Source organism: Lynx rufus, unplaced genomic scaffold (genome assembly GCF_022079265.1).
Source record: "Lynx rufus isolate CCGP_SWC_20201006 ecotype Redwood Valley unplaced genomic scaffold, mLynRuf1.p SCAF_5, whole genome shotgun sequence".
Classification (NCBI taxonomy): Eukaryota; Metazoa; Chordata; class Mammalia; order Carnivora; family Felidae; genus Lynx; species Lynx rufus.
The window spans coordinates 20,776,436-20,802,061 of NW_025814867.1; the positions used below are offsets into that span (position 1 = coordinate 20,776,436).

General features: G+C 39.1%; 1 protein-coding gene across 1 annotated transcript in view; it reads left to right on the forward strand.

The window, feature by feature from the left end:
* Window positions 1–25,151, forward strand: part of ZNF385D (zinc finger protein 385D) — a 180,733-nt gene extending 155,582 nt beyond the window's left edge. Inside the window, exons 5-8 of the mRNA XM_047098566.1 lie at window positions 11,511–11,741; window positions 18,695–18,873; window positions 19,930–20,031; window positions 22,077–25,151. Of these exons, the coding sequence (XP_046954522.1) occupies window positions 11,511–11,741; window positions 18,695–18,873; window positions 19,930–20,031; window positions 22,077–22,310 (746 nt within the window). The 3' untranslated portion in view covers window positions 22,311–25,151. The remainder of the gene's footprint in view (window positions 1–11,510; window positions 11,742–18,694; window positions 18,874–19,929; window positions 20,032–22,076) is intronic.
* Window positions 25,152–25,626: the final 475 nt, after the last annotated feature.

Below are 25,626 nucleotides of genomic sequence, written 5' to 3' on the forward strand. Positions count from 1 at the left end.
AAAACATCGTCCGCATAGACATGTGTAATCCATGAAACACTAACATTGTAATGAAAACTGCTAAGTAACTTACACATGCAATAAACTGCCCAAGCGTAGATGGTATAATGTCCTAAATTATGTCCACAGTAAATATTTTATCAGTATGCCAACCATTATGAGAGCTTGTTTTCTTATTTTTAGGACAGCAATATGGTACAAAAAACAAAAAACAACAAAGACAAAAACTAAGCCCCCCCAAAAACTGTAGAGCTAACTGACCATTATTACTTCCATTATTATTATTATTATTATTATTATTACATGGGCCACCTAACAGGATTCCACAGCAAGGATTCGTATCCTAAGTGACTTGGCAGAACTATCTCCATGTTCTCAGTTCTCTACACAATCTACATTCAATAGTCAGAAGACATGCTTTCTCTCACTTTGTGTTCACTTTCAGTTAGTAACACATCTCAAGACTCACCATTTATCATGTCATAGTTTTTAATGGTTAGCTATTATGGAAGGACACAAGGCAAATCCTTACTTGTAACCTAAAGCACCTGGCCAGAAGGAAGACTGTTGCTATGTACATTAAACAGACCAAGTACCAAAGGCAGTTGCTGAAAAATCATGCGTTGACTTTTTGCCAGATTTCAAATCGAGTTTTTCAATATACAGACTTTCTCGCTGATGAATTGGGAACTGCTGCTGTGGCCTGCATACCTTTCCCTCTGGTAGTTCTTGGAACAGGGGAACTATCATTCATAGATTTGGAAAGATTTTTTTTTCTTATTCTTTTAGAAGTCAGAAAAGGCAGCTTCCTAATCTAGTGGCATCCAAGTCGCTTAAAATAGCTCTGAAATACACTGATTTTTATTTAGTCTTCTCCTTTTATTCCCTTCTGGAAAATTTATCAGAGTTCACAAATTCTGACAAAATGCCCCCGCCCTTCTTCTTGGTGCTTTGCAATTCATTTACAGTGGCCAGACCCACTTGATTAACACTACAAAGTCCTAGAGTCCTACCTTCTAATTAGCTTAGTTTTAAATTAATTTACTTTAGATCAATCTGTGTTTGGAAGGGATGAAGCATAAATCCTGTGAACAGTATAGGAAAAGAATTCCCTTGGAAATGTACAGACCGTAAGTTAGAGAGACAAGACTATATTCTTACAGAAGAGCCCCTGCTTTAACTACTAAATGGAAGGTTAATTAAGCCCCAAAGTTATTTTTCTGTTTCAAGGATCTGAATGTTTCTCCATCCTCTCTCATTTGTTGTCACATATATCTTTAAAAAAATGTATCTTTCAATAGAAATGCTCATTGCTGCTTAGTTGTGTCTAAAATACATTTTTTAAGAGTTGTTTCCTAATTTATCCCAAATTCCGTTATAGGGTGACCAACGTGACCTGCCGGGACCTTTCCCTGTGTTAATACTGGTGGTCCCTTCTCAGGAACTCCCTTAGTCACAGGCCAAACGGGACAGTGTTGGCTCTATCCCTCATTTACCCTGTTTACATCAGTGACTTTTGACTTCAGTGACATTCGAGCTCCAAAGCTGAGTTAACCTAATTGACAGATCTGTCAGTGGTGGTTCCTGACATTCTGGCCTCAGACCAGCAGCAGCAACAACACCTGGGCACTTATTAGAAATGCAAATACTCGGGGTCCAACCCAGACCTAGGAATCGTAAACTCTGGGGGGCGAGAACCAACAAAGTTTTATCAAAACTTCCAGGTGATTCTGATATAGAATACATTTTTCCAACCACTAGTGTCCAGGGAGAGGAATATTTTGGATTCACAAGTTTCTAACATCTTGGTTTCATCATTGTTGGATGTTCTGAGAGCCAAAAGACAATAGAGAAAATAGAGTGAAAGAAGCAGCGTTTTAAAAGTGATCAAATGAAACTGATTGAGGATGAACACTTAAGTTAGCAGGTCAGAGTTTTGTTATTTATACGTCTATGCCAGTTTTCAGTCTGGTATTTTATGGAAGCTCTTAACTTTTGAAAGAAAGGCAAACGTCTAACAGAACAAAGTTACTGACAGCAGCCTCTATATTTATCAATTATAAAATATCCAGCAAGCTTGGGGCGCCTGGGTGGCTCATTTGGTTAAGCATCAGACTTCGGCTCAGGTCATGATCTCGCGGTTTGTGGGTTCGAGCCCCGCGTCGGGCTCTGTGCTCACAGCTCAGAGCCTGGAGCCTGCTTCAGATTCTGTGTCTCCTCCTCTCTCCGTCCTTCCCATGCTTATGCTCTGTCCCTCTCTGTCTCTCAATAATAAATAAACATTAAAAAAGAAATTTTAAAAAATTAGAAAAAAAATATCTAGCAAGCTCTTTCTAGTTGTGTTACAAGGTAAGTATAGGAGTAGGTAATATAATCCCCACTGACTTTTAGAAACGAATGCTCCAACATTATAAGACATTGGTACAGATTGCTGATGTGGCTTATCAACCAAGAACACCTCTGGGATGTTAAGTTGTGAACCCTTACACGTAGCTGACAAGACACACCAAGGTTTCTGCTCCAGAATGAGCCCCTTCTTGTGGACTTGAAAGAAAGGAATGAAGGAAAATTGTCTGGTAAAGGAAAAAAAAAAAGACCAACTCTAATCAGCTATCTTTGCTTCAAGTAGAGACCTTGTCTTCTGAGGGAGACTCTAAGTCAAGCCATTGGAACAGTCTCTGAACCCTTGTGGAAAGGAGCAGTGTCTGGGGGCACAGCCACCACGTCCCTAGAGAACCTTGCAAAACTGGCAGCCCATAGCCGAGATAGAACACAGGGAAGATTTGGGCCCACACAGGATTTTGTATGCACACACACACACACACACACACACACACACAGTTGCTAACATGTAAAATTTGGAAATTTGCAAATTTTACATGAAACTTTGTGGCTTTTAACATAATAATCAAAGCATCTGGTAAAGCTGGACATGTGTTTCTAAAATGACGGGAACTGGCTACAGTGGTACAATGAACTACCCCTTTTCTGGAGAGCTGCCTGCCCCCCAGTTTACCACAGCTGCTAATACTATCATCGTCCATTGCCCTGCCTCACTCACCTACATCTTCTGTCTTCCCTGGGGGTGGGGGTATATGTGAGTGTGACTGCTGCGTAGGTGTTTTTTTTTTAATGTTTATTTGTTTTTGAGAGAGAAAGACAGATGTGCAAGTGGGGAGGGGCAGAGAGAGAGGGAGACACAGAATCGGAGGCAGTTTCCAGGCTCTGAGCTGTCAGCCCAGACCCTGACATGGGGCTCAAACTCACGAACCACGAGATCATGACCTGAGCCAAAGCGGACGCTCAGCCGACTGAGCCACCCGGGCGCCCCTGACTGCTGCCTAGTTTTATGCCTGTTTTTACTTGGTGAGATCCCAGTTCAAATAAGAGAGGTCCATATTTGAGGTCAAAGACATTTTGGAGAGGGGAGGTTTGAAGATATAAGTGGATTTCAGCTTTGGTTGGCCAACTGCTCCATCCTGCCTCCTCTCAGGGGGCTGGACAGTCCCTGCCGAGCCCGCTGAGCTTCAGGGGCTGCTGGTGTCCCTCCTGCTTGGCCTCATCCTCCTGCCCTCCCCCTTCTCATTAACTGCACTTGCAGTTGCCTGGCCTAAGTCAGCCCCCCTCGCCGTGGTCCTAGTCACCACTTCTTTCTGAGGGCTTCTGCAGCTATATGCTATACCTCGCAACCTGAATCTCTGGCTTCTGACTCCAAAATTCTAATCAGTGATAGGAATAACCTAAATTTCTGATAAATTATCCTATGAAAGTTAATCTAAAATTACCCTCTCAAATCATAGATGCTCCTGAAAAACAGCCAGTCCCAATGAAACTAATTGGTCCTGGCTTCAAGAGGCAAATCTGAAAGCTCAATCACCTATTTTGTTTTTAAAATAGGCTCTGTCTCAAATGCGTTTCATCAGAATAATTTATGTTCTAATCTGCATGTGGTATACATGGCAAAGTGAGTTCAACAGATCATCATTATCGGTGTATGAATCTACTCCTAATGTAATTGCCTCAAACAGATCATAGATTGGACAGCTTTGGGAAGCATCTCAGAAGTTGCAGTTTGATATTTTTGCTTTGTGAGCATGGGAAATGCTGTAAAGGTAGAAAGAATCAGTCACCCAATCCCTTAGGACGTTAAGAGTTTCATTGAGCTCACTGTGCAACAGAATATACCACTTGGTTTAAAAAGTATGGAGGACACTTGGGTGGCTCAGTCGGTTCAGTGTCTGACTCTTGATCTCTGCTCAGGCTGTCATCTCATGGTTCCTGGGATCGAGCCCTGTGTTGGGCTGTGCACTGACAGTGTGGAGCCTGCTTCGGATTCTCTCTCTCTCTCTCTCTCTCTCTGCCCCTCCCCCACTCACTTGCACACTCTTGCTCTCTCTCTCTCTCTCTCTCTCTCTCAAAATAAATAAATAAACATTTTTAAAAGTACAGGGAATCTCTTTTTGGGGCATGGCCTCTACACCATTGGAGGCACTATAAAATCAAAATTTGAAGTACAACTTATTTTCTAGTGACATTTCTTTGTGCTCACCTTCCTCAAAGAGAGAAACTCCAGGGGCACCTGGGTGGCTCAGTCCGTTTAGTGTCCCACTTGGGCTCAGGTCATGATCTCACAATTCATGAGTTCAAGCCCCACATCGGGCTCTCTGCTGTCAGGACAGAGTCTGCTTTGGATCCTCTGTCTCCTTCTCTGCCCCTGCACCACTAACACTCTCCTCCCTTCTCTCTCTTTCCCTCTCCCTCATCATATTAGTGCAAATTCATTCTTTAGCGTACAAATTATATCATGTTTATTTCTCCACCTCCAGTGAGTAGCACAGAGTCTGACATATGAGGGCTCATTCCGGCCCACCCCAAAGTTCCAGGGCTAAGACAAGAGTGCGGATAAAGACCATATGTCCTACATGGAAATACTGACAACTTCCACCTCAAGCTTACCTAGCAGCCCAATGACCTTACCCTCGTGACCTGGAGGGTAAGGTAATCCTGAGCCCTACCAAGTAGTAACACGGATCTATAGGGACAGAGCAGAAGCTGTTCCCAAGCCAGGACCTTTGGATGGTGGCTGGATCCACCCAAATCAGGTCGCCTGCTGGGGAGGTAACACTTTCTTCCCACCCTCATTTTGTAAACTCAGGATTTCCAGGCAGTTTGAAGCCCTTCCTATACCATCATAGCAGAGGGGAAGAGGGGAGGGAGGGAATTTGTGGGGGAGGGACTTTGCTCAGGTGATTTGATAGAGCCGCATATGAACGAAATAACTTTTTTTTTCTGGTTTCCAGATACAAGCTTTGGTCTCCTGCCACCTCTCAGTGCACATAGATGTATGCACACACACACACACACACACACACACACACACAGACTCGTGAGATCTTAGTCTACACAGGCCACTGAGGCAGCCATTCCAGCCCTCACTTCCCTTTCCTATAATTCCCACTTGTTCAATTGGCTATCAGACACTCTAACAACTTTTTTACAAGATCAGTGCATTAAAAAAATAGGCTTTTGTTTCAGTAGCTCATGATATGTGGAGCCCTCAAAACTACAGTGCCCAGTGCACAGGTCATTGCCGCCTGGGTCTAACAGTGTGCTCAATAAATGTTAGTTAAATTAAATTAAATTAAATCCATAGGAAAGAAACTGCCAGTAGTAATTTCTAAAAACTTGTGATTTTTTTTTTTTTTTTGTCAGGAGGCACCTTTTTTGTACTTTGGAATGTCAGCATATTTAAGAGGAAGCAGCTGTTCTCACTTGTTAGCAAGCCCGGGTGAGACTTAAATTCACACGAGGAGGAAGGACATAAATTGTATATAATTCTCAGTCTTTAATCTGCGGGAAAACATGATGAGCATCTTTGGATCATAATACTAATTCCTGTTACCTGCAAGGAAACTTAAGTAACTCAGCTGTGGTTGTCCGACTTGGGTTATGAGGTCTGTGTCTAGGAGAATAAATTTCTTACCCAGGCCATGAAACTTGGCTGCTTTATTTTAATTCAAGTCGTTGTTATCTTCTGGAATCTTTTCTTGTACAAGGATGAGGGCCACAAATGGTCCACTCTGAATACTGACAAGTTTTCTTTCATTCTCAACTAAAGCCCCATTCCACCAAGTATCAGCAATCTGTTTTGATGCCAAAGCCAAATAGTGATTGTTGCAGTAATGAATATTTGCTACAGGGCACTGGCAGAAAACATGCACAGAAATGCAAACCCAAACCATCTCAAACGTTTTTCTTCCCACTGAACAGCACCCATTATTTTCGACTCCTTGTCACATATATTGTTCTTAGAGGGCCATTGGTTGAAGAGTGCAAAGAAATCTGAGTCCACCTTTGGGAAACATTAGGAAAAGTGAATCATTATTCCCGTTTCTCATCTTTTGGAAAGAAAAGACAAGAAAAGAAAAGAAAGAAGGATTGGGGAGGGAGGAAAGATGGAAGGAAGGAAAGGAGGAAGGAAGGAAGGAAGGAAGGAAGGAAGGAAGGAAGGAAGACAGACATGGAGTGGGAGGGAGGAAGGAAGGGATGGAGGGAGAAAAGGAAGGATTGTAACAAGGAAGAGCTGTACTTTTACCATTTTGCACAAGAGATTATTTGAGAGCTGTAAATTATTCTTTTCTCCCCTCCTTCCAGATGTATTCCAGTAACTTAATACTTGAGCTTAAGTGGATGATTGAATATATGTGATTGACTCTAGTTCTGGCCATGTTTAGTTTCTTTTAAAGTCAAATTTTTAAGATGCTATCTACAGACATGCAAAATAAATCATGACCAACTTGAACTAGCTGAAGAGGATGTAGTCAGTTCTTTCATTTAAAAAATCAAAATTTTAGCATAAAAAAAATAGAAGAGCTTGTGCTTCTGAGCCATACTGTCTGAGTTCAAATCATTGCGCCACACCTGGGAGCTCCGGCTTTGGGCAAATCCGTATCTCAATTCCTTCTCACAATGGGGATAGAAATGGTATGCCCCTCTTAGGTTTTTATGAGAATTGAATGAATTCATACTGGTAAATGCTTTAAAAGTGATTCAGTAAATATTAGCTGTAATTGTTGTTCATTCATTCATTCGTTTGTTCATTGTTTTCTTTTCATAAATATTTGAGTGTCTTTTTTGTGACAAGTATAAGTGTAAGGATATAGCAATGCTGATTAAAGATTTCACTTTATTATTATTTCAGCTTCTCACAAGGTGTCTCATAAAACCTTTAGTACGTGATGGTTAGTACGTGATGGATATTTATTGGTCTTGTGGATTAGTATATATAGAACCTAGCACAAAATAGCTGCTTAATAAATGTTGATGGCATGAAGTTTGAATATGTGAGTCATTGCAATACAGGATACTAAGCACTTAATTTAGAATTGGGATATGCAATGTCAAGTCCCAGTGTCTACCTTAAAGCATAACCTTGAGAAATTTACTGAAAAATTTTACTCTGAAAACCAAGAAAACTATACTATGAAACCACGAAGATATCCTTTAATTATGATTCTACAAAGTAACTGAAATGATGCACTATTTTTTGATTCTATTTTTCTTCAATTTAATGAACTTTAAATTTTAGAATAGTTATAGATTTACAGAAAAGGTATAAGAATATTATGGAGGGTTTCTGTATACACTGCATCCAGTTGCCCTTATTGTTAACATCTCACATTATTATAGAGCGTTTGTCATAACTAATGAACCAATACTGATCCATTATATTAATTAGAGTCCAAGTTTCGTTCACATTTCCTAAGTGTTTACCTAATGTCCTTTTGTCTCACCCTCCCCCCTGCCACACACACAAAGGATCCCTACCAGGGTATGATGTTATAATTAGTCATCATGTCTCCTTAGACTCATCTAGATTTGACAGTTTCTCAGACTTCCCTTGTTTTGATGAGCTTAACAGTTTTGAGGACCATTAATCATGAATTTCATAAATTGTCCTTAAATTTATGTTTGTTTAATGCTTTTCCCATGTTCAGACAGGGGTTGTGAGTTTGGGGGAGGAAAATCTTAGAGGTAATTCTTCTCACATCTTATCAAAGGTATGTGCTGTTAACATGAACACCCATTTAAGATTTGACTCTTATGAGTGGATAAGGATTATTATAATTGGTAATTTAATGTACCATATTAAAATCTCTTTGCTAGGTGTAATTTTCTAGGCAATGTATAACATAGGTGATTGTCTTCTAATATGGCATAATCTTGCAGCACCTGGGTGGCTCAGTCAGTTAAGCAGCTGACTTCATCTCAGGTCATGGTCTCATGGCTCATGAGTTCAAGCCCCGAATCGCGCTCTCTGCTGTCAGCTCAAAGCCTGCTTCGAATCCTCTGTCACCCCCTCTCTCTGCCCCTCCTGGGCTCGTGCTCGTCCTGTCTCAAAAATACATAAACATTAAAATTTTTTTAATGCCATATTAATGGCATAATCTTAAAATATAATTACTTTACTTTTTATGAAAAAATCCCCTCACCACTGATAAATGAAAAGTAACTGAAAAACTCATGTCTTATTATAAATTAATAGTAATCCTACCTATGGACATAACACTTATATAACATTTAATGTTAACATAAACACATAACATTTATATATTCAATTCAAAATGAAAAATATAACTCTTTGTATTTCTTTCAAATTACTTGCCAAATGGAGAAAATAACAGATTCGTACTCAGCCATGAGGTCTTGAAAGACCAGAGTAGAGGTTCCAGAAGTTAGGCATTTTGATACTAATTCCCCTAAACCTAGCTCATGCAAAGGACCTGCCTTAAGAAATGTTAATACTTCATTAAGCCCTAGGCATAGAGAATCTGGCAGTTCTAATCTTGTGGCTTCCTTGGTCTAAATGTACGTTATCCTCTGAGGTTAGAAAACGACTAATGTAGCTGTCACAGGGATTAGGAGATCCATGGTTTTGTTTACTCTGTACTTAAGGATTTCAGTGTAAATAGGGAAGCTGGTTTAGGACTACTATGATCGATGCTACGCAGTTTTCAGATCAAGAAATCAGCATTGTCAATCCAGAGGAAATGTTGTATTACTCGGGACATCTTTACTTAGAATTAAATGAAATAGATGTCCATAGTGTCACGCTCTGCCTCTACATGTAGCCACACAAAGTTTAAATATATCTATATTTACGGTTGTCACTCCCCATGAGAGCGGATCGTAAGAATAATTTAGCAGTTTTAGCCTACTGCCATTTGTGGCCTTAGTATGAAGAATCACAGTCTTGGGCAAGAATATCATCCACAACATCTTTTTTTTCTTTTTTAAATCCCTGATTTTTTCAGTCTATAAACACCTTGCCTTGACTCACCATATTCTATTTGTGTGACCTTGGGAAATTTTCTTAACTTCTGGAATTTCCTCAAGTTTGTGTGAAGCATACATGAAATCATGTATCTAAAACATTTAGCAAATTAACTGGGCATTTGTTATTTATTCACAGACACATATGCATATGCTTTCAAACAGTCATTTCTGGTTTGTTGGGAGCAATGAAAAGCTACTAGACTGTCTTAAAGTGGTCATTCCATTTTATGCCATATCTAGGTTCTCAGAAATATTTTCTAGCTGTTAACTGATGTTTTTACACTGGTACCTCAATAGATAAGCAAAAACCAATCAGGAAATAGGCTTGTCTATGTTCAAGGGAATGAATGTATTCTGGTGGCAAAACTTAGTGTTTGAGTAATTTTATTTATTTTTCCCTAATCATGAGAAACTGATGAGCAGTTTGACTTTTTTTTTAATATGGTTGGGGATATTCTTCAAAAAGGAGGCTTACTTGATGATCTCAGAAGCTAAATAAGTGATTAAACACTTTTGAAGTTCAGGCAAAGGAAATAAGATCCAGATGAATTGTTTTATACAACAGCCCTCAACAAGAGCCCATTTCTCTTCTTCTTTTTTTTTTTTTAACATTTATTTATTTTTGAGAGACATAAAGAGAGCATGAGCAGGGGAGGGGGAGAGAGAGAGAGAGAGAGAGACAGAATCTGAAGCAGGCTCTAGGCTTCCAGCTGTCAGCACAGAGCGTGATGCAGGGCTCAAACCCACGAACCACGAGATCATGACCTAAACCAAAGTTGGACGCTTAACCAACTGAGCCACCCAGGCACCCCATCTCTTCTTATTGACTAGTGTTTCTGATGCCATATTTGGGAAAGAAGCCATAACCAATCTCACCTAAATCCCCACCTGTATATCTGGATCAAAGGAAATACCCAGGTTAAAAGGAATTTTGTAACTGCAATCAACTCTTGATAGTGTGACCTAACCAGCATTTTTGAGGACAACACTTCATTGCAGGCAGACCACGGTCCCTTATAACCATGCCTGATCCATTTATTATGAACTCTTCAGTGTGGCATTAGTGACCACAGCAGTATCTGGAATGAGAAACAGTTCCAAGAGCAGCTGTAGCTAGGGAGACAGCCTGGGAATATTTTGAATAGAGGTTAAGAACCAGCCAGCTGGGAGGCTGAGTAAAGAGTATGAAAGACGAAAGGATACGAACATAGAGCTTCTTTGCAATTTGCTATTGGATATGGCAAACACTGCTAATTATAATTGGTAATCGTTGGTGTATACCTAAGTGAAGTCAGGATAAAGTAGTTTTCCTTCAGAAGTTGACCTCTCCAGATTTAGAATCAGACTTCAGAGCCAGATGGGTTGTAGGGTTCCAGTATACCAACACTTTCATGGTCATCTGACTCTCAAAATGATGAGGTGACATTAACATGGTGTGATCAGCCTGCGAGTTTCTTGTACAGAGGCCATTGATGTTTGAATACTATGTCACAGACTCCCTGAACACAGCCTGGTACAGAGCATGCATTTAATCAATACGCCAGACTAGAATTCCTCTTGTTTATATGTTGATGATCCCTGTACCTGGTGTTGAATATACAACTCTTTGTGAATAGGGCAACGGTTTTCTAAATTGTTGATCTGAACAGAGCAATATGTCGTCAGGATTCCATTTTTTCTCTTTTTTTGCACAAGTATATACAAAAGGATCGGTACTTGTATTTACTTAAAGAGATAAATGTAGAAGGAAAATAGACCAGTCAAGAAAAATAAAAATATCTTAAAAGTGTTTATCCTCTATTTTGTCAAAAATCCTCTGTGTAGAAATATACATATGCAAAATACAATATACTGTAAAGATGATTTTATTAAGGCCATATGGTAACAAGAGAAATCTGTGGGTATGTTTATTTGCCCCACAGGAAAAAATATTAAGTGTATTTGGGCATATTTTTAAGAATTATCTGTGCCTTTGATATCAATATACGCAATTACATGTGGCCGTCTATGCAAATATCTTCATGAGATGATTGACCCATACCACAGTCGCCAAGCAGCAATTGCTGATTGCTCTTATCATTATTAGCAGAACGTAATGTTAGTGATACATTTCCAAATAGGGAAAGATAATACCACTGTTTTGTCCTCTTTTTTCTATGCTATTTGGAATGCAGACAGTACCGCAGGGACACCAGCAATATCAACGACAACTGTGGAAATTCGCAAAAGCAGTGTTATGACAACTGAGATCACCTCCAAAGTGGAAAAAAGCCCCACAACAGCCACTGGCAATAGCTCATGTCCTTCCACGGAGACCGAGGAAGAAAAGGCAAAACGGCTTCTTTACTGTTCGCTATGCAAGGTTGCTGTCAACTCTGCCTCACAGCTGGAGGCACACAACAGTGGTGAGATGAAGCGATTTCTTTTCTGTCTCAACAGTTCTTCAATTATCTTCCTCTGAATGGGTTAGATCTTTTGCAGCAGGGGACAAAGGGTTGGCGGAAAACTGGCAATTATTACATGGAATTCATTAACTGTTACAAAATAAAAATGACATGCAAAGTGTCATTTACATGGGAGCAAGAGAGGACTTCCAGGGCTCCTGTGCCTCGATGTGTATGTGTTTGTGTTTATGAATGTGTGTGTGTGTGTGTGTGTGTGTGTGTTATTAAACATTAGGAGATAAAGTAAAATATTCTAAAGTCTAAGATTTGCATTTATTTGATTTCTAAATTGCTATACACTCCCACACATTTGCTTCTAAATGAAGTTTGCTGAAGTTTTTATCGATAGTTACAAAATTTGCTTCCATAACTCCATGTGATTTTAGGTGAAACCTCGCTGTTATGGTCTTAATGACAAATAATATTATTTGGGCTAAATCTGTATCACCTGGACACTTTACCATAAAGGGTTTATTATGGGCAAACGTTGAGGTATGTTCTCCACATGTGATATTTTATTTACTCTTTGTGGCAACCTAAACACACTATTCTTGCTATTTGACTGAAGCTTAGGTGAGGCACATGACCAATTAAGCGACTAAGCCATGACATAAACTTAGGTCTCTCCAACTTAAACACTAAACTTGAACATATCATAACAAGGATGAAATGTTTCCCCAGTATATTTCAATTCCATCCATCTGTTCTGTATTATATCTATAGAAAGATAATGTATGATATTATATCATACCAAAACCTATCTATCTAGATAAATACATACAGGGAGAGTATATCTCTATCTATATATCTATCAATAAAATATAGATGATATCATATATAGATATATAGATATAGATAATTGTATATATATCCTGCCTAAGATTTAAGCCAGCCCTTTGGCCCAAGATTAGATTTTCTCCCAAAGACTGTGTTCATTGCCGGGACCCTGTCAGCAATTACAGTAAAAACAGAATCATTTGTAAATGATACCCTGGGTTAATGTTGCAGCTATACGTTCACTGTCATTGGCCACTGTGCTGCACAGTAATATCGAAGTATTGACTTCAGCGTTCTGAGGGAGTAATTGCAGGTGGAGAGCAATTCCTTCAGTTCGTATCTTCCTCCTGCACGCAACATTAGTTGTCTGGGAGTTCATGGGTTCAGGGCCTGAGAACACAGAAAAAGATCTGGCCCCAAGTCAGAATCTATATACCATGCAGACATGCCTCGAGTTTTACTCATGCAAATACATTATTCAGGGATGCAGGGTAGTTGGGAGAGCGAAAACATCGTTGGAGGTCCAGTTATTTCTCAAGAATTCTTGATCCTTCTGCATAGTGACAGAGAAACACATTCATTTTTTTGGGGGGGGGGATCAACTCTGACAGTAAACAAAACCATACCCTTTGAGGCTGGCGATAATTTATCAAGAATTTGGGCATCCTTCTTGAATTCTTATCAGAAACATCTGATTAAGAAGCAAAGAGTAATTAGTTATTTCATGATATCACACCAGGTCAGCACTTTTCATATTCCAATTCTATGATGCTCATCTCTGCTTTGTGTTGTCAGAAATAGCCCATGAGCTTTAAATGCATACTCACCCATGTCATTATATATATATATGTATATTTCTTATATCTAGGGATTCTGATTTATTATATATCCAAGCCTAGAAGCTATAGTATTGGGGAAAAGAAAAAAAAAAGCAAACACAAAATCCTCACAAGTGTTGTGCAGGCAGAGCTTAAGGTAGTAAATGTGGTTGTCACCTCTACTATGAGTCCCTTTATAGGGATGTCCCCTCCAACCCTTTGTCCTAGTCAGGAGACTATCCCCATTCCCCCTAAGCTTAGGTTTCTCTAGCCCTGCATTTCCCTTCCTACCTCAGAGATCTTTCTCTCAGGTCCAGGCCCTTCTTGGAGGCCTCACACTAGACGTGCACGAGCCAGCTGTGCCAGAACTGGAGATGGCAAAGGAAAGCAGGTGGACAAGTAGATGTGTCTAACCCCCTTTGTGCGCCATTTTTGATCTCCAGATTCAGCTCTCTTATTTGTAACGGAAGCAGTGTCGAGAGGCTCCCTGTGTCCAGGACATTCTCTAAATGTAGATGATGAATGCAGTCCTTCCCATATTCATACAACTACCCCTTATCCACTGGTTCCAGCATCTTTCCCTTCGGACCCCATGAGGGGAAACCCATGGGGGGTGGGGAGATAGAAGGAGACGGGCTTACCCGTATGATCACTCTCCTGTCAGGAAAAGGAGTAGTTGTTGTAGGATCCATCATAGGGTTGGTGTGTGTTTTAGTTTGGGTTCCGTTAGAAACAGACTCGGAGACCAGGATTTGAGAGCAGATAGTTTTCAGGAGAGGCCAAGGGAACAGGTTAGGAAGCGAGAAAAGGTAACAGGGCAGGAAGGCAGCCAGTACAGTGCCCATCACTAGGCAGTTACCAACGTGGGCAACTGACGCTCGCCAGACAAAACCATGACACCCCACGGCTCACACTGTGTTTCGCTGCTTTAAATATAAAAACTTCCAGCAGTCACATAAAATGACAGAATTGAAGCAACCCAAATTCTGTCGCTTCATTTTCACAATCATGGTGGTGTCGTCATTCATTTATAAAAATACAGAGGGCCGCAGGGGTTGAAGGCACGAACCGCAGCCTTCATGAGCTTGAATGATTGTGAACTGTTATGGACTCGCTAACAAAACAAGAGCCCGTAGCTGAGTTCCTGTGTGTGCGCAGCCCACTGTGTAATAGAGAGGTCTACAAACCAAGTTCCATGTAGCATGATGCTTAGTATAGGATAAGTAACACAATGGGCTAATTTAATGCATACTAAATCTCAACAGTAAACACACCAATGGTGTAGAATATAGATCAACAAAATGTTTTCTAGGAAGAAGTCCTTTATCATGGACATTGTTTAGAGTTGCCAGTTCATGGCCCTAGTGGAAAGCAGACTGCCTTTGCAGTCCATTTAATTATTGTTTTCTAATTCTCTTTAATGGACCCCTGTATTACCTGCATCTGGAACAGACCACAGTCACTGCCTTAGTGCCCCACTGCCCCCACACTCACCCCTACCCACCCAACACCACCAATATCACTTTAAAAGAATTCCCTGCTTTCTTTTAGAGCCACAGATGAGGAAACCACCGTTGAGATTGGGCTGTTTTTCAGGGAGCCAGGTTTGAAAGCCAATTTTGATCAAAAACAACCAGACTGCAGGGTGGGGAGATGTGTCTTTTGCATCTAAATTGTAATTTTAAGTAGTTTTCCCCCTTTTTTCCCTTTTAGAAACACATATGCATGAAATAAGGCCTATAGCTGTGAATGTAGAGTTCTGCATTTATGGTTTTTCTTTTAATCTCAAAAACACATTCTTAATCATAAACAGATTTTGATGCTATAGCTTCCATCAAACACTGCCTCTTGTATATTCCAATGGAATGAGCTAGAAGTGATCAGACTATTTTTACCTCGGATCTGTAAATAACATTTCTATGTGAACCTGGGCAAGTCATTTGTTCTCTTTGAACCTACCCCTTCCCTTTCTCCTTTCTTCCTTTCTTCCTTCCTTCCTTTCTTCCTTTCCTTTCCTTTCCTTTCCTTTCCTTTCCTTTCTTTATTCTTTTCTTTTCTTTTTTTTCTCTTTCCTTCTTTCCTTTCTTTTCTTCCTCTCTTTCCTCCCTCCCTCCCTTTCTTCCTCTCTTCCTTCCTACCTCCTCCTCCCCCTCTTCCTCCCCCTCCTTCTTCTTCTTCTTCTTCTTCTCTCTCTCCCCCTCTCTGTCTCCCTCTCTCTCTCCCTCTCTCTCCATCTCAGAGCTAAGAGGCCATATGGCATCTTGTAAGGATGAGTTATTACGGCACAATTATTAGTATGACCACAGTTGCTTCTAGCATTATCTGGGGATCAGTTGTGTTATTTCACTTGCTTTCTCTTTTTATTTTTCACTAAAGTTGCAGTTAATTGGTTTATATTCCATAATAATGGAATGCAGGATTCGAATACGGGCATTCTGGCTTTGCATGTTGTTTGTTTGTTTGTTTGTTTGTTTGTTTTGGAATTTGAGAAGTAGTTCTCCTAAGCTTACAAGCATGATTCACAACCAGTCTAAGAATATTTAAAACAACTTAAGGGGACCTACTCTTTTCAAAAGATCCAAAAGTCCCCTTTTAGTTGTATGTTATAGACACAGATAATACAAAAAATATGTTTTGTCTTTGTCTTCAAAGAAATCTCCCCAAAACATTCCACTAGGCAATGCTTTCCTTAGGTAATTTTGATGGTTTTCTCTATATAATAAAAAATCCAAACCTTTTAAATGTTTTATAGTTAATGCTCATTACTAATTTGGGCAAATTTTTCTGGTAATCACTTGAAGTGGTAACATTTGATAATATTCACTAAGCTCATTCAAGCTTTTTTATCCCTAGACAGAGCTTATGCTACCCCTCACTAAATTTTAATATGCATAAAAGGCAGGTATCAAAGGATAGACTTCACTAAATTTTAAAGTGCTTAGAGATTTCTAAATTTTCACCTAAATAAAACCAACACCATTAAGAAAGAGGATAGACTAAAATATGGACACATGGAAATGCCAAAAGTAATCCTTAAAACAATAAATGCATTTAATGCAGCACTTCAGTAGAGCAGATAATTTCTTTTTTCACAGCTGAGGACACTGAGGCACAAAGACATGTAAACCACACAGCTAATGGAAGCAAACTCTGACTCATACCACGCCAGAGTCTGAGCTCACAATGCTCTTTACAGATATTTGTTCATTGCTCTTTAAAATATCTAATACTTGACCTAGTCTTCACTGATTCTCTACTATGTGTCAGGCACGGAGAATAGAGTATGAGCAAAACCCAGGGTTTCCTTTAAGAAGCCCATGTCTAAGCCCTGCCTCTGTGTTCAGGAAGAGAATAGGTAAAGACTTGTTTCATTAAGGCATCTCTCATTTCATATTTCAAATGAAAGTTCATTTAAGCCAGTCAGCTGTGGTCAATGTCCATGGCCTTGTTATCAAGGTCCAAAGATTATCTGGCACTCCTATTGAGAATCTTCTAGGGTAGCCGTAAGACTCTCAATTACAAAAGAGGTTAACCAGGGTGAATCAAGAGTCCCTCCAAAAAGTCAGAGTAACATTCAGTCTCCAACCGACTACTTCTTAGACATTGATAAGCCAAACCAGCCCAGGAATCCTTCTCAGTCTGATTGAAGAAGCTGCATGGAAAAATATTTTGATATAACCACCTGTTTAGATAAAAAAGGTTGGACAACTGTCTGGACACATACACACAGTAACACAAATTACATATATACATATATATATATGTATACACATATACATATGTGTGTGTGTGTGTGTGTGTGTGTGTATATATATATATATATGCTCCCTAGAACATTGTTTTGCTCTACACTGGCTTACACCAACTTCAGAGTAGAAAGTGTTTGTATCTATTTTGCAAGGGGGATAAGTAAAAGCAGACTGCAGGAGGCCTCCCACCAGAACCACAGAGCAGTGCTGTGGCCCATATTTCAAGTCCTCCAGTCTACTTACAAGGTGTTGACCTTTTTCCCTTTCCTTAATATGTTGGGATATGAACATTTTCACAGCTATGGATAAGAATATGACATTCAAAGTGGGGAATCTATTTTGTAGAAATATACGTTTGTTTATATTGGGTTCAGTAAAGTTGTAATCGTTTTGAAAAAGAAACGTGACTGTAAACCTGTTTGTGTATTTCACTGCCTCTTATTTAAGGCAATGGTGATTGGCACTGACCTCGTGTGGCCCTCAGTGTGTTTTCTTCGTTAATATTCAATGGTTCTGGGAGGCTGGCTCAGAATTCAGAAGTTAAGAATCTTATTTTTTATCCTTACAGAGCTGGTACCAATCTAACAAATAAATCTAATAAATATTAAATCCAATAAATCTAATAACAGATCTAATAGATACAATTAGGAAAAGAGAAACCACTAAAAATGGATTTAGAAAACCAGAATGGCAAAAAGGACATAAATGATTAACAGAGAAAATTTCATAGCAACACCATATGACTAAGTGAGAAAAATAAAGAATATTTATCAACACTAAGGGAAAGAAAATTGCGAACAGAGTTTTGAGGGAAAACTCCCATGCATGAACTCTAGTAATTGAAAAAAAAGTATTGAGAACTGGAGTTACACTACTTATGTGTGAGAGTCCAAAGATGTTATTGGTTTATTAAAAAGAAGTATTTACTTAGAGTGTATCTGCATACCCTCTCACCCCTCATCATCCTGGTCATTTGTTTATACATTTGAAATTACATAACCAATCTGTGTGGGCTTTACTCTCCTAATAGGGCTTTTTTCCCCCTGTGATTAAGATCTTTATACTATTACTCTTTTTTACTGAACCTAAACACATGACCAGGAAAGCTTGTTTGCATTCTGTTTAGAACATGGGTATTTAATTAGTGCCACTTCTGTAAACACACCATGCTTAAACTGATTACATTTGTTACAAATCACCTCCAACTATACCTTTAGCAACTAAATCACTCTTGCTCATCAGCTATCATTTATGTCTTATTAGCATCAAGAGGAAATGAAACAAAGTCACACCCATTTAGTTTCATCTCAGGACTCTCCCGTGCAGGTGCTGTATTAATGGTGCTGGTTTGTTATGTGGTACGCTATAAAAACATGAGTAATTAAGTGATGTTGTGTAAGGTGGTCAGACAACATTGTCTTCTAAGTTAAGCGTATTTCAGTCATAACCCTTGGAGGAACTGCTCTAAAACTAGGTACCATATTTTGTTAATGAGTCGTTTCTTAAAGGCATCTCCTAGCTAAGAATTTTTTCTATTTTTTCTTCCTTTTGTTCTAAATATTTCTGGCAGGTACTAAGCACAAAACCATGCTAGAAGCCCGGAACGGAAGTGGGACTATCAAAGCCTTTCCTAGGGCAGGCGTGAAAGGCAAAGGACCAGTTAATAAGGGAAACACAGGTCTGCAAAACAAAACGTTTCACTGTGAAATCTGTGATGTGCACGTCAACTCGGAAACACAACTTAAACAGGTAGACAGCGCATATTCTAGAAATGAAAACAGATAGGGGACACCCTTATGGGCAGAATATGTGTGATTCCTTTATTCCCTTTCTTTCCTGTTTTCCTCTCCCATCCATCCGTCCATCCATCCACCCATCTGTCCATCCATCCATCCATCCATCCATCCACTTGTCTTGTATTCATTGCCCTTATTTATTAATGCTTATGTCAGTTGCCAGGGGAATACTAAGATGTAATGTTTTCTAAGGCCTTTCAGAAATTGTCTGAAGTGAGTTTGTACTATTCTTATATCTGAAGAGTGGGAGAAAAAAGGGGTATGAGATCTTTTCTCTACCAGGTTTCCCCCTCAAAAGTGTTGATTTTCTTTAAAGGTCAAATTGCAATGTTCCCTTTTTACTTGTTTAGACATTTACATGCTACAACTAATTTTATACTGTTCTTTTATTTTATGTACTTTATTACATGGTGTTGTACTGTATTTCTAAACCCTGCAGTGACCTGCTAAAGAGATTACTAATCCTATTGCATTCACTTTTTCTGTGAATAGCCTTCCAAAGAGATCAGCTGTACAGTGGAAGGGCTGGCCCTCGTATTGTGTTGTGTTTTATATGCATATGTACAAAATTGGACTCATTTTATGCACCTTAGTTATTTATCTTTAGAATTTAGGGGATTGACATTTGGCTGTACAAATGTGAGGATAAATATTAGTATGGAAATAAATTCATGCCTGCCTGGGCGTCTTTGTTTATTTGCACATAAAATTCCTTTAGACATTCCTTTCCTTTGTAAACTTTCAAAAAAGGAGATCTGTGCAGTGATATAGAGAAAGGTTGGGAAAAAGAAGAGCCTTCTATCCGTTAAAAATATACTAAAATGGGTAGCATAAAAATATATACCCTCAAGCCATCAGGATCCAAGGACAAAAGTGCATGCTTTTTTATTTTGGTGTTTCTGCAACTTCTGTGAAGTAACTACTATCCTTCTTCAGGTTAAAACAGTATTTATAAGGGGGATTTGGGGATGATTTTTTTAAAGCTGTCATTTTTAATTGCTTTTAATAGCACATTAGCAGTAGAAGGCACAAAGACAGAGCTGCTGGGAAGCCCCCGAAACCTAAATACAGTCCTTACAACAAACTACAGAAGGCAGCACATCCACTGGGGGTGAGTGTCTTTGTTGCTTCTCAAATGATAGTGATCTTGAATGTCCGACAATCTGCTGAACTTGATTTTTTTTTTTTTTTTGGTCAGTTACTGTATGAAATAAATGGAAGGTACCTAAGTAATGACAAACAGCTGATTAGAGAGTCCAGACCCTACTCCACCAATAGAATTACTTGTTTCATGAGTTGTTTCTGTGGTTTGCCACTTTTGGCCAAGGTCCAGCACCTTTATCTTTTGGAGTTGGGCTCTGGTTAATGACAGAAGCATGGGGAAGGGAATAAAGCCAATCGTTGGAGTCAGGTAAGTAATTACATGAAATCACATGAAATCTGGCCCTGCCATTCGTTCATAATTTCAGGAAAGGTCAGTGAAAAATTTCTTCAAGGGACAAAACATTGGTGTTGATGATGCCCTCAACAGTTTTGGATTTTGAATTAACAAAGTCTGAAAGGCATGGCTTATTTTATTGAATTATCAAACCAAGGACAGTATCTAAGGCCTGGGGAAACACTTTCTGGGAGATGTCCCCTTCCCATTACCCCAAATATGCCATTTAGATTAGTGAACACACTAGTATTAATGTCCCGGCCTGGAATTTTTGTAGGAACTTAGGGGAAATCTGTGAAACCTCCTGATAATTTCAAGCTAATATTTATGACCATGTGCTTCTTCTTTTTTTTTTTTTCTTTGTCAAATTGACCACAGATTTCTCAGGGATACCCAGGGCTCAATGAAGAGTTAAGAACAACTGATCTATATAGTATGTGCTGAATTATGCACTTTGAAATCTGTTTTCTTCAAAATAGATCTTATTAATAATTGGTGCTATTGTGTGCTGCTGGCCTGTGAAAATATAGTTAAAGGAAAACTGCAATCATCTATTATGAGACCTCAGTAGGAGTTGACCCAATTAATTTAGTAGCATCACCCATTTTTATGCAAATGAAGTCACTTTACTCTTTTGTACAGAAGCAATTTTAGCTGCATTGAAAAGCTGTGAATTCTATGCAGAGCTGAGGTTTCAGCACCACTAGTCATAACTTTGAGTGCTATTTCTGACCAGCATAGAGACAAGTTTCAACAATCAAGTGAATGGTTGTTAAGTAAACAGGGAAGTCAAATTGTATTAACGTTACCCTGCAAAACCTCAGTGGTAGTTCTGTGTTACTGTTCCCATAAATGGGAACATTCTTTCTGTGAGAGCAGCCATCTTGCTAATGCTACTAGCCAAAGAATGAACTGGTTTTGGAGAGTAGAGTTGAGAGCATGTGGTTACCATGTGCCCAGAGAGGAAGCCAGAATGTCAGATTCAGGGGGAAGTAAGTGGTCTTTTCTTCTTCGTTGCAAGTGGAATTTTGTTATTTTTATTTCTCTTTATTACTACCTCACACCTTGCTGTGCAACTCAGTTTGTACACTAGGATATGCTCCTAGTAGCTGACAGCATTAATAAATCTCCCTTTAAAAATATCTTCCCATGACAGTTAATGTGTGTGTGTAAAGAGTAAAAAACTCCCTATTTTTTTCTCAACATGAATACTTTCCTACTTTATTGAGAAAAATAAAGTAAGGTTGCTGAGTACTTTTCTGGGGGATTTTTCAGCATCCTAGATTGGCCATCTTCAGTGATCTTCCAGCTCTATCAAAGAAAAGATGTTTGTTTACACTTCCCATTATTTTTATTGATCATTCACAAGTGTGATTTCATCTTTGTACTTGTTTACTGCTTTATTTATTTACTTATTTATTTAGAGAGGCAGAGAGAGCAAGCAGGGGAGGAGCAAAGAGAGAGAGAGAGAGAGGGAGAGAGAGAATCCCAAACAGGCTTCACGCCCTCAGTGCAGAGCCCGATGCAGGGCCTGGACCAACCTGAGACGATCATGACCTGAACTGAAACCAAGAGTCGGATGTTTAAAGGAAAGAGCCGCCCAGGCGCCCCAACTGCTACATTTTAAAAGCTGCCCATCATTTTGGATTCTGAGTGTAGATGCCCAAACTCTTGTCCTTCTGCCCTCTTTTTTTTTTTTCTTCTTCTCTCCCTTGCAGGTAAAATTAGTATTTTCAAAAGAACCTTCAAAGCCATTGGCTCCGCGAATTCTACCAAACCCACTAGCAGCTGCAGCGGCCGCTGCTGCCGTGGCAGTGAACGCCCCCTTCAGTCTCCGAACTGCCCCAGCGGCAACACTGTTCCAGACCTCGGCGCTCCCTCCAGCACTCCTGCGGCCAGCTCCTGGACCTATTCGGACCGCCCACACTCCTGTGCTGTTTGCTCCTTACTGAATTCCAAATGGGAGTACTTGTACTGCAATAATTTTTCAAAAGACAAAACAAACAAAACAAAAGAGAACTATGCAGTGTTTATTTATAGTTTAAAGTATATCCGAAGAGCCAGGACTTTTGATAGTGAATTGAAAAGATTATTTAAAAAAAATTTAAAAAAAAAAAAGGAGGGAGGTTTGGGGGGGAGGGGAGGGGTGGTATTTTCTCCAAATTAAAGCATTCCTCTTGAACATTGATTGTTTTAGAAGTGATCTCCAGCATTGACTTGTAGTGGTATCTAGAATTTCTGAAGCCTTTGTGACTGTGCTTTTGGGCACCTATTTCCCTCTGCATTGTCTTTCCTGCTTTATGAAACAACTATACATTGTAAGGGCATTAACTGGTTCCAGTGTATATATATAATAATTTACTCTGTAGATTAAGATAATATGAAAAGAAGAAAAACAAAACAAAACAAAAAAACATAAAAACACACACACACACACACAAAAGCAACACTGTGAATAGTAGTACCCGTGCTGGTCCTCTTGCTATGACAGCAATTACTGGGTATTTATCCCAACAAAAGTAGATACAGTAGATGTCTTGTAAAACAATAGTGCTGTGTCTCAATCTATGCCACTAGGTTTTAAAGAGTCGCAAAAGGTAGAATGAACAACTATTTCATGCCAGTAAACAGTCAAACGATAAACAAACACCAGAGGGTTTGTGGAGGTCTTCCTGGTCCACATTCTCCCCCTCCTGTCCAGCTTGTAAGACTTTAAGTTGAGGACAAGAGAGCAGGGCTAAGCATCGAGATAGGGGAGACATTTATAAAGGTAGTTTCTTACAAAGTACTCATTTTCCCACCCTGAGGCAGTATTGCTGGGAATCGGGAAGGCTTTGTAATGAAACTATATCTGAAAACAGGTAAACCCGTGCATCATGGGTGTTTCGAAAGAAATCAGTACAAGTGTTTTGTTTCATGGATAAGGAACGGTCACGACCTAAGATGATAATGCAAAGTAAAGGTTTTTCATGTTAGTGTATATCCAAAACAAGAAACAAAAACAAAAAAAACACAGAGAATATTGCATCTCTGCAATATATCCCCTTTATATCATACCAGTAAGGCTGTGTCTTAGGCAAAGGTTTCTGCTTTGAATATGATGATAGATGTTAGCTATTGTTGTGGGCTTTTTCTTGTTTTTTAGATTTCCTACTGACATGATATAAACAATTAATATATATTTAAGTGTTAGTAAAACAAGAAAAATGAATCTGAGTTGATTGCAGACCAAGGATATAGTGTTGGAAAAAAATCTGGTAGGACGCACTTGACCATCATTTCTCTAGTGGAGTTGTGAAATCTGGCAGCCTTCTGTGTTCACCGTAAGGCTGAAAGGAGTTGATGTTTTACCTTTAAAACAAGATTTATCAGGGGTATATATAAATATATGTATATTGTATATATGTTAGAAAGATTAAGAGAATAACTTATAAAAAGAAAATCTATATAAAATAATTATATAACCATCCCATGTTACATGTTATCATTAAGTTGGTAACGAATGGCATAAAAATAGCTGTGCCTTTAATTTGTGATAAAGGCTATTTGCTTTTTCCCATAGAAAGCTAACATATACCTATCACTATGATGGGGTTTGATGCAGCCAGTCTGTTGCATTAATAACAACAAGGATACTCAAACTTAGAACAATGATAAAACATGTACAAATCAACCCTACATGATTTAGGTTTAGAGAAAAAACATATTTTTGAAAAGGTTTTGTAAAGACTATTTAAAATATAGGGAAGGGCTGGATATGGCCTTCCTAAAACTGCTCTTATCTAAACTGTAGTAACTTTTTGAGAGGTATAAAGATTCAAGATGAAACCATTTGAGAGATAGGTATTTAGCATTTGTCATTTTATATTTAAGAAACACCCATAGCGTGCTTGGTGCTCAACATTGAACGTGGTCTTTGGAGTTCTTCTCCACCATCTATCTAGCTATAGACATTTGTCATATAAACGTATCTTTAAAGCAGTTGGCTTTATATATCTTTTGTTAAACAAAAAAAAAAATAAGGGTAGAAGGAAGGAAGGAAGGAAGGGAAAAAAGGGAGGAGGGCAGGCAGACAAGACAAAAAAGTCTTTCATTAGTCCTTGGTAAAAAGAATTTCAAACCATACACGTCTGGTTAAACATGTTGGTTAGTATTAAAATTTGTTTTTTGAGAGTATCTGGTGATTTTACATTTACCAATACCTCTACAATCTGGTTTTAGCAAGTGTTTCCTTTTTTCACTCACAGACCCTACTAGTTCAGTCAGATGGAAAGTTGCTCAGGAGTTTGTTGTTTGGGGCTCTGTCTATATCTCGTGTGACCAGCTTCTGACCGATTTGAACTTAAGTTGCCTTTTTCTGCTTTGTCAAATATTTTTATCTTTCGCTACAAGTTAGCCTGAATCCTTATCCAACAACCTTTACCCCTGAGAAAACCTCTTTCTATTGGAGAACCTGATGTTAACTGATGCAATCTCACTACTCTGTGCTTTTGCTATTCTTTCCCCATTTTCACCAAAGTGAACAAGCCAGTCCACTAGAAGTCAGGGCCTGTGGGATGCAAAGAGTCCTGGATCACAAGGTGTTACTAACTTTAATGATTTGCTGGGAGCAAACAAATCAGCCATATTTTCTCCATCAGCCATATGAGAAAACTCAGAAATACCTAACTCCCTTCTGCCTCACTTCGCTATGGAACCATTTTTGTTTAAATGGTCTCTTAAATTGGAGTTGTAATCATCAGTTGTCTTTTACTCACTACCTAATAAAGGATGAAGCCTAACTATAGAACTTACAGTGGATTTTCTGTGAATTGTTTCCCCCCACTCCACATATTTATCAACACCAGATCAACATCTGTTACAGTTCAGACTGCTATAAAGCTATATCCTTTCCCGTAGGGAACCTTTTTCATGAATAAAGATCAATAATTCAGATTGGTCAGCATTGGTGCTCTGAAAATCCCCAGGGGTGGTCTGACTTTATGGTTATATATCCCTTCCCATGCATCACACCCGTGGCGAGGAAGTGATAGAGGAAGCATCTCCAATTTCATTTGAAACAGATATAAATGCATTGCAAGAACCAAATGCCTCTGGACAAAGCATTGCCACACCTCATCCAGATCATCCAGACAAATGGGAAACAGTCGTTGGGGAGGTGCTGTATTTCTCTTTTGAGAAACCAGGTGATTACACATAACAAATTGTTCCTGTCACCGGTCTTAATCTTTGAAGGGTTCTATTCACGTGAGCAAACATGGTTGGCTT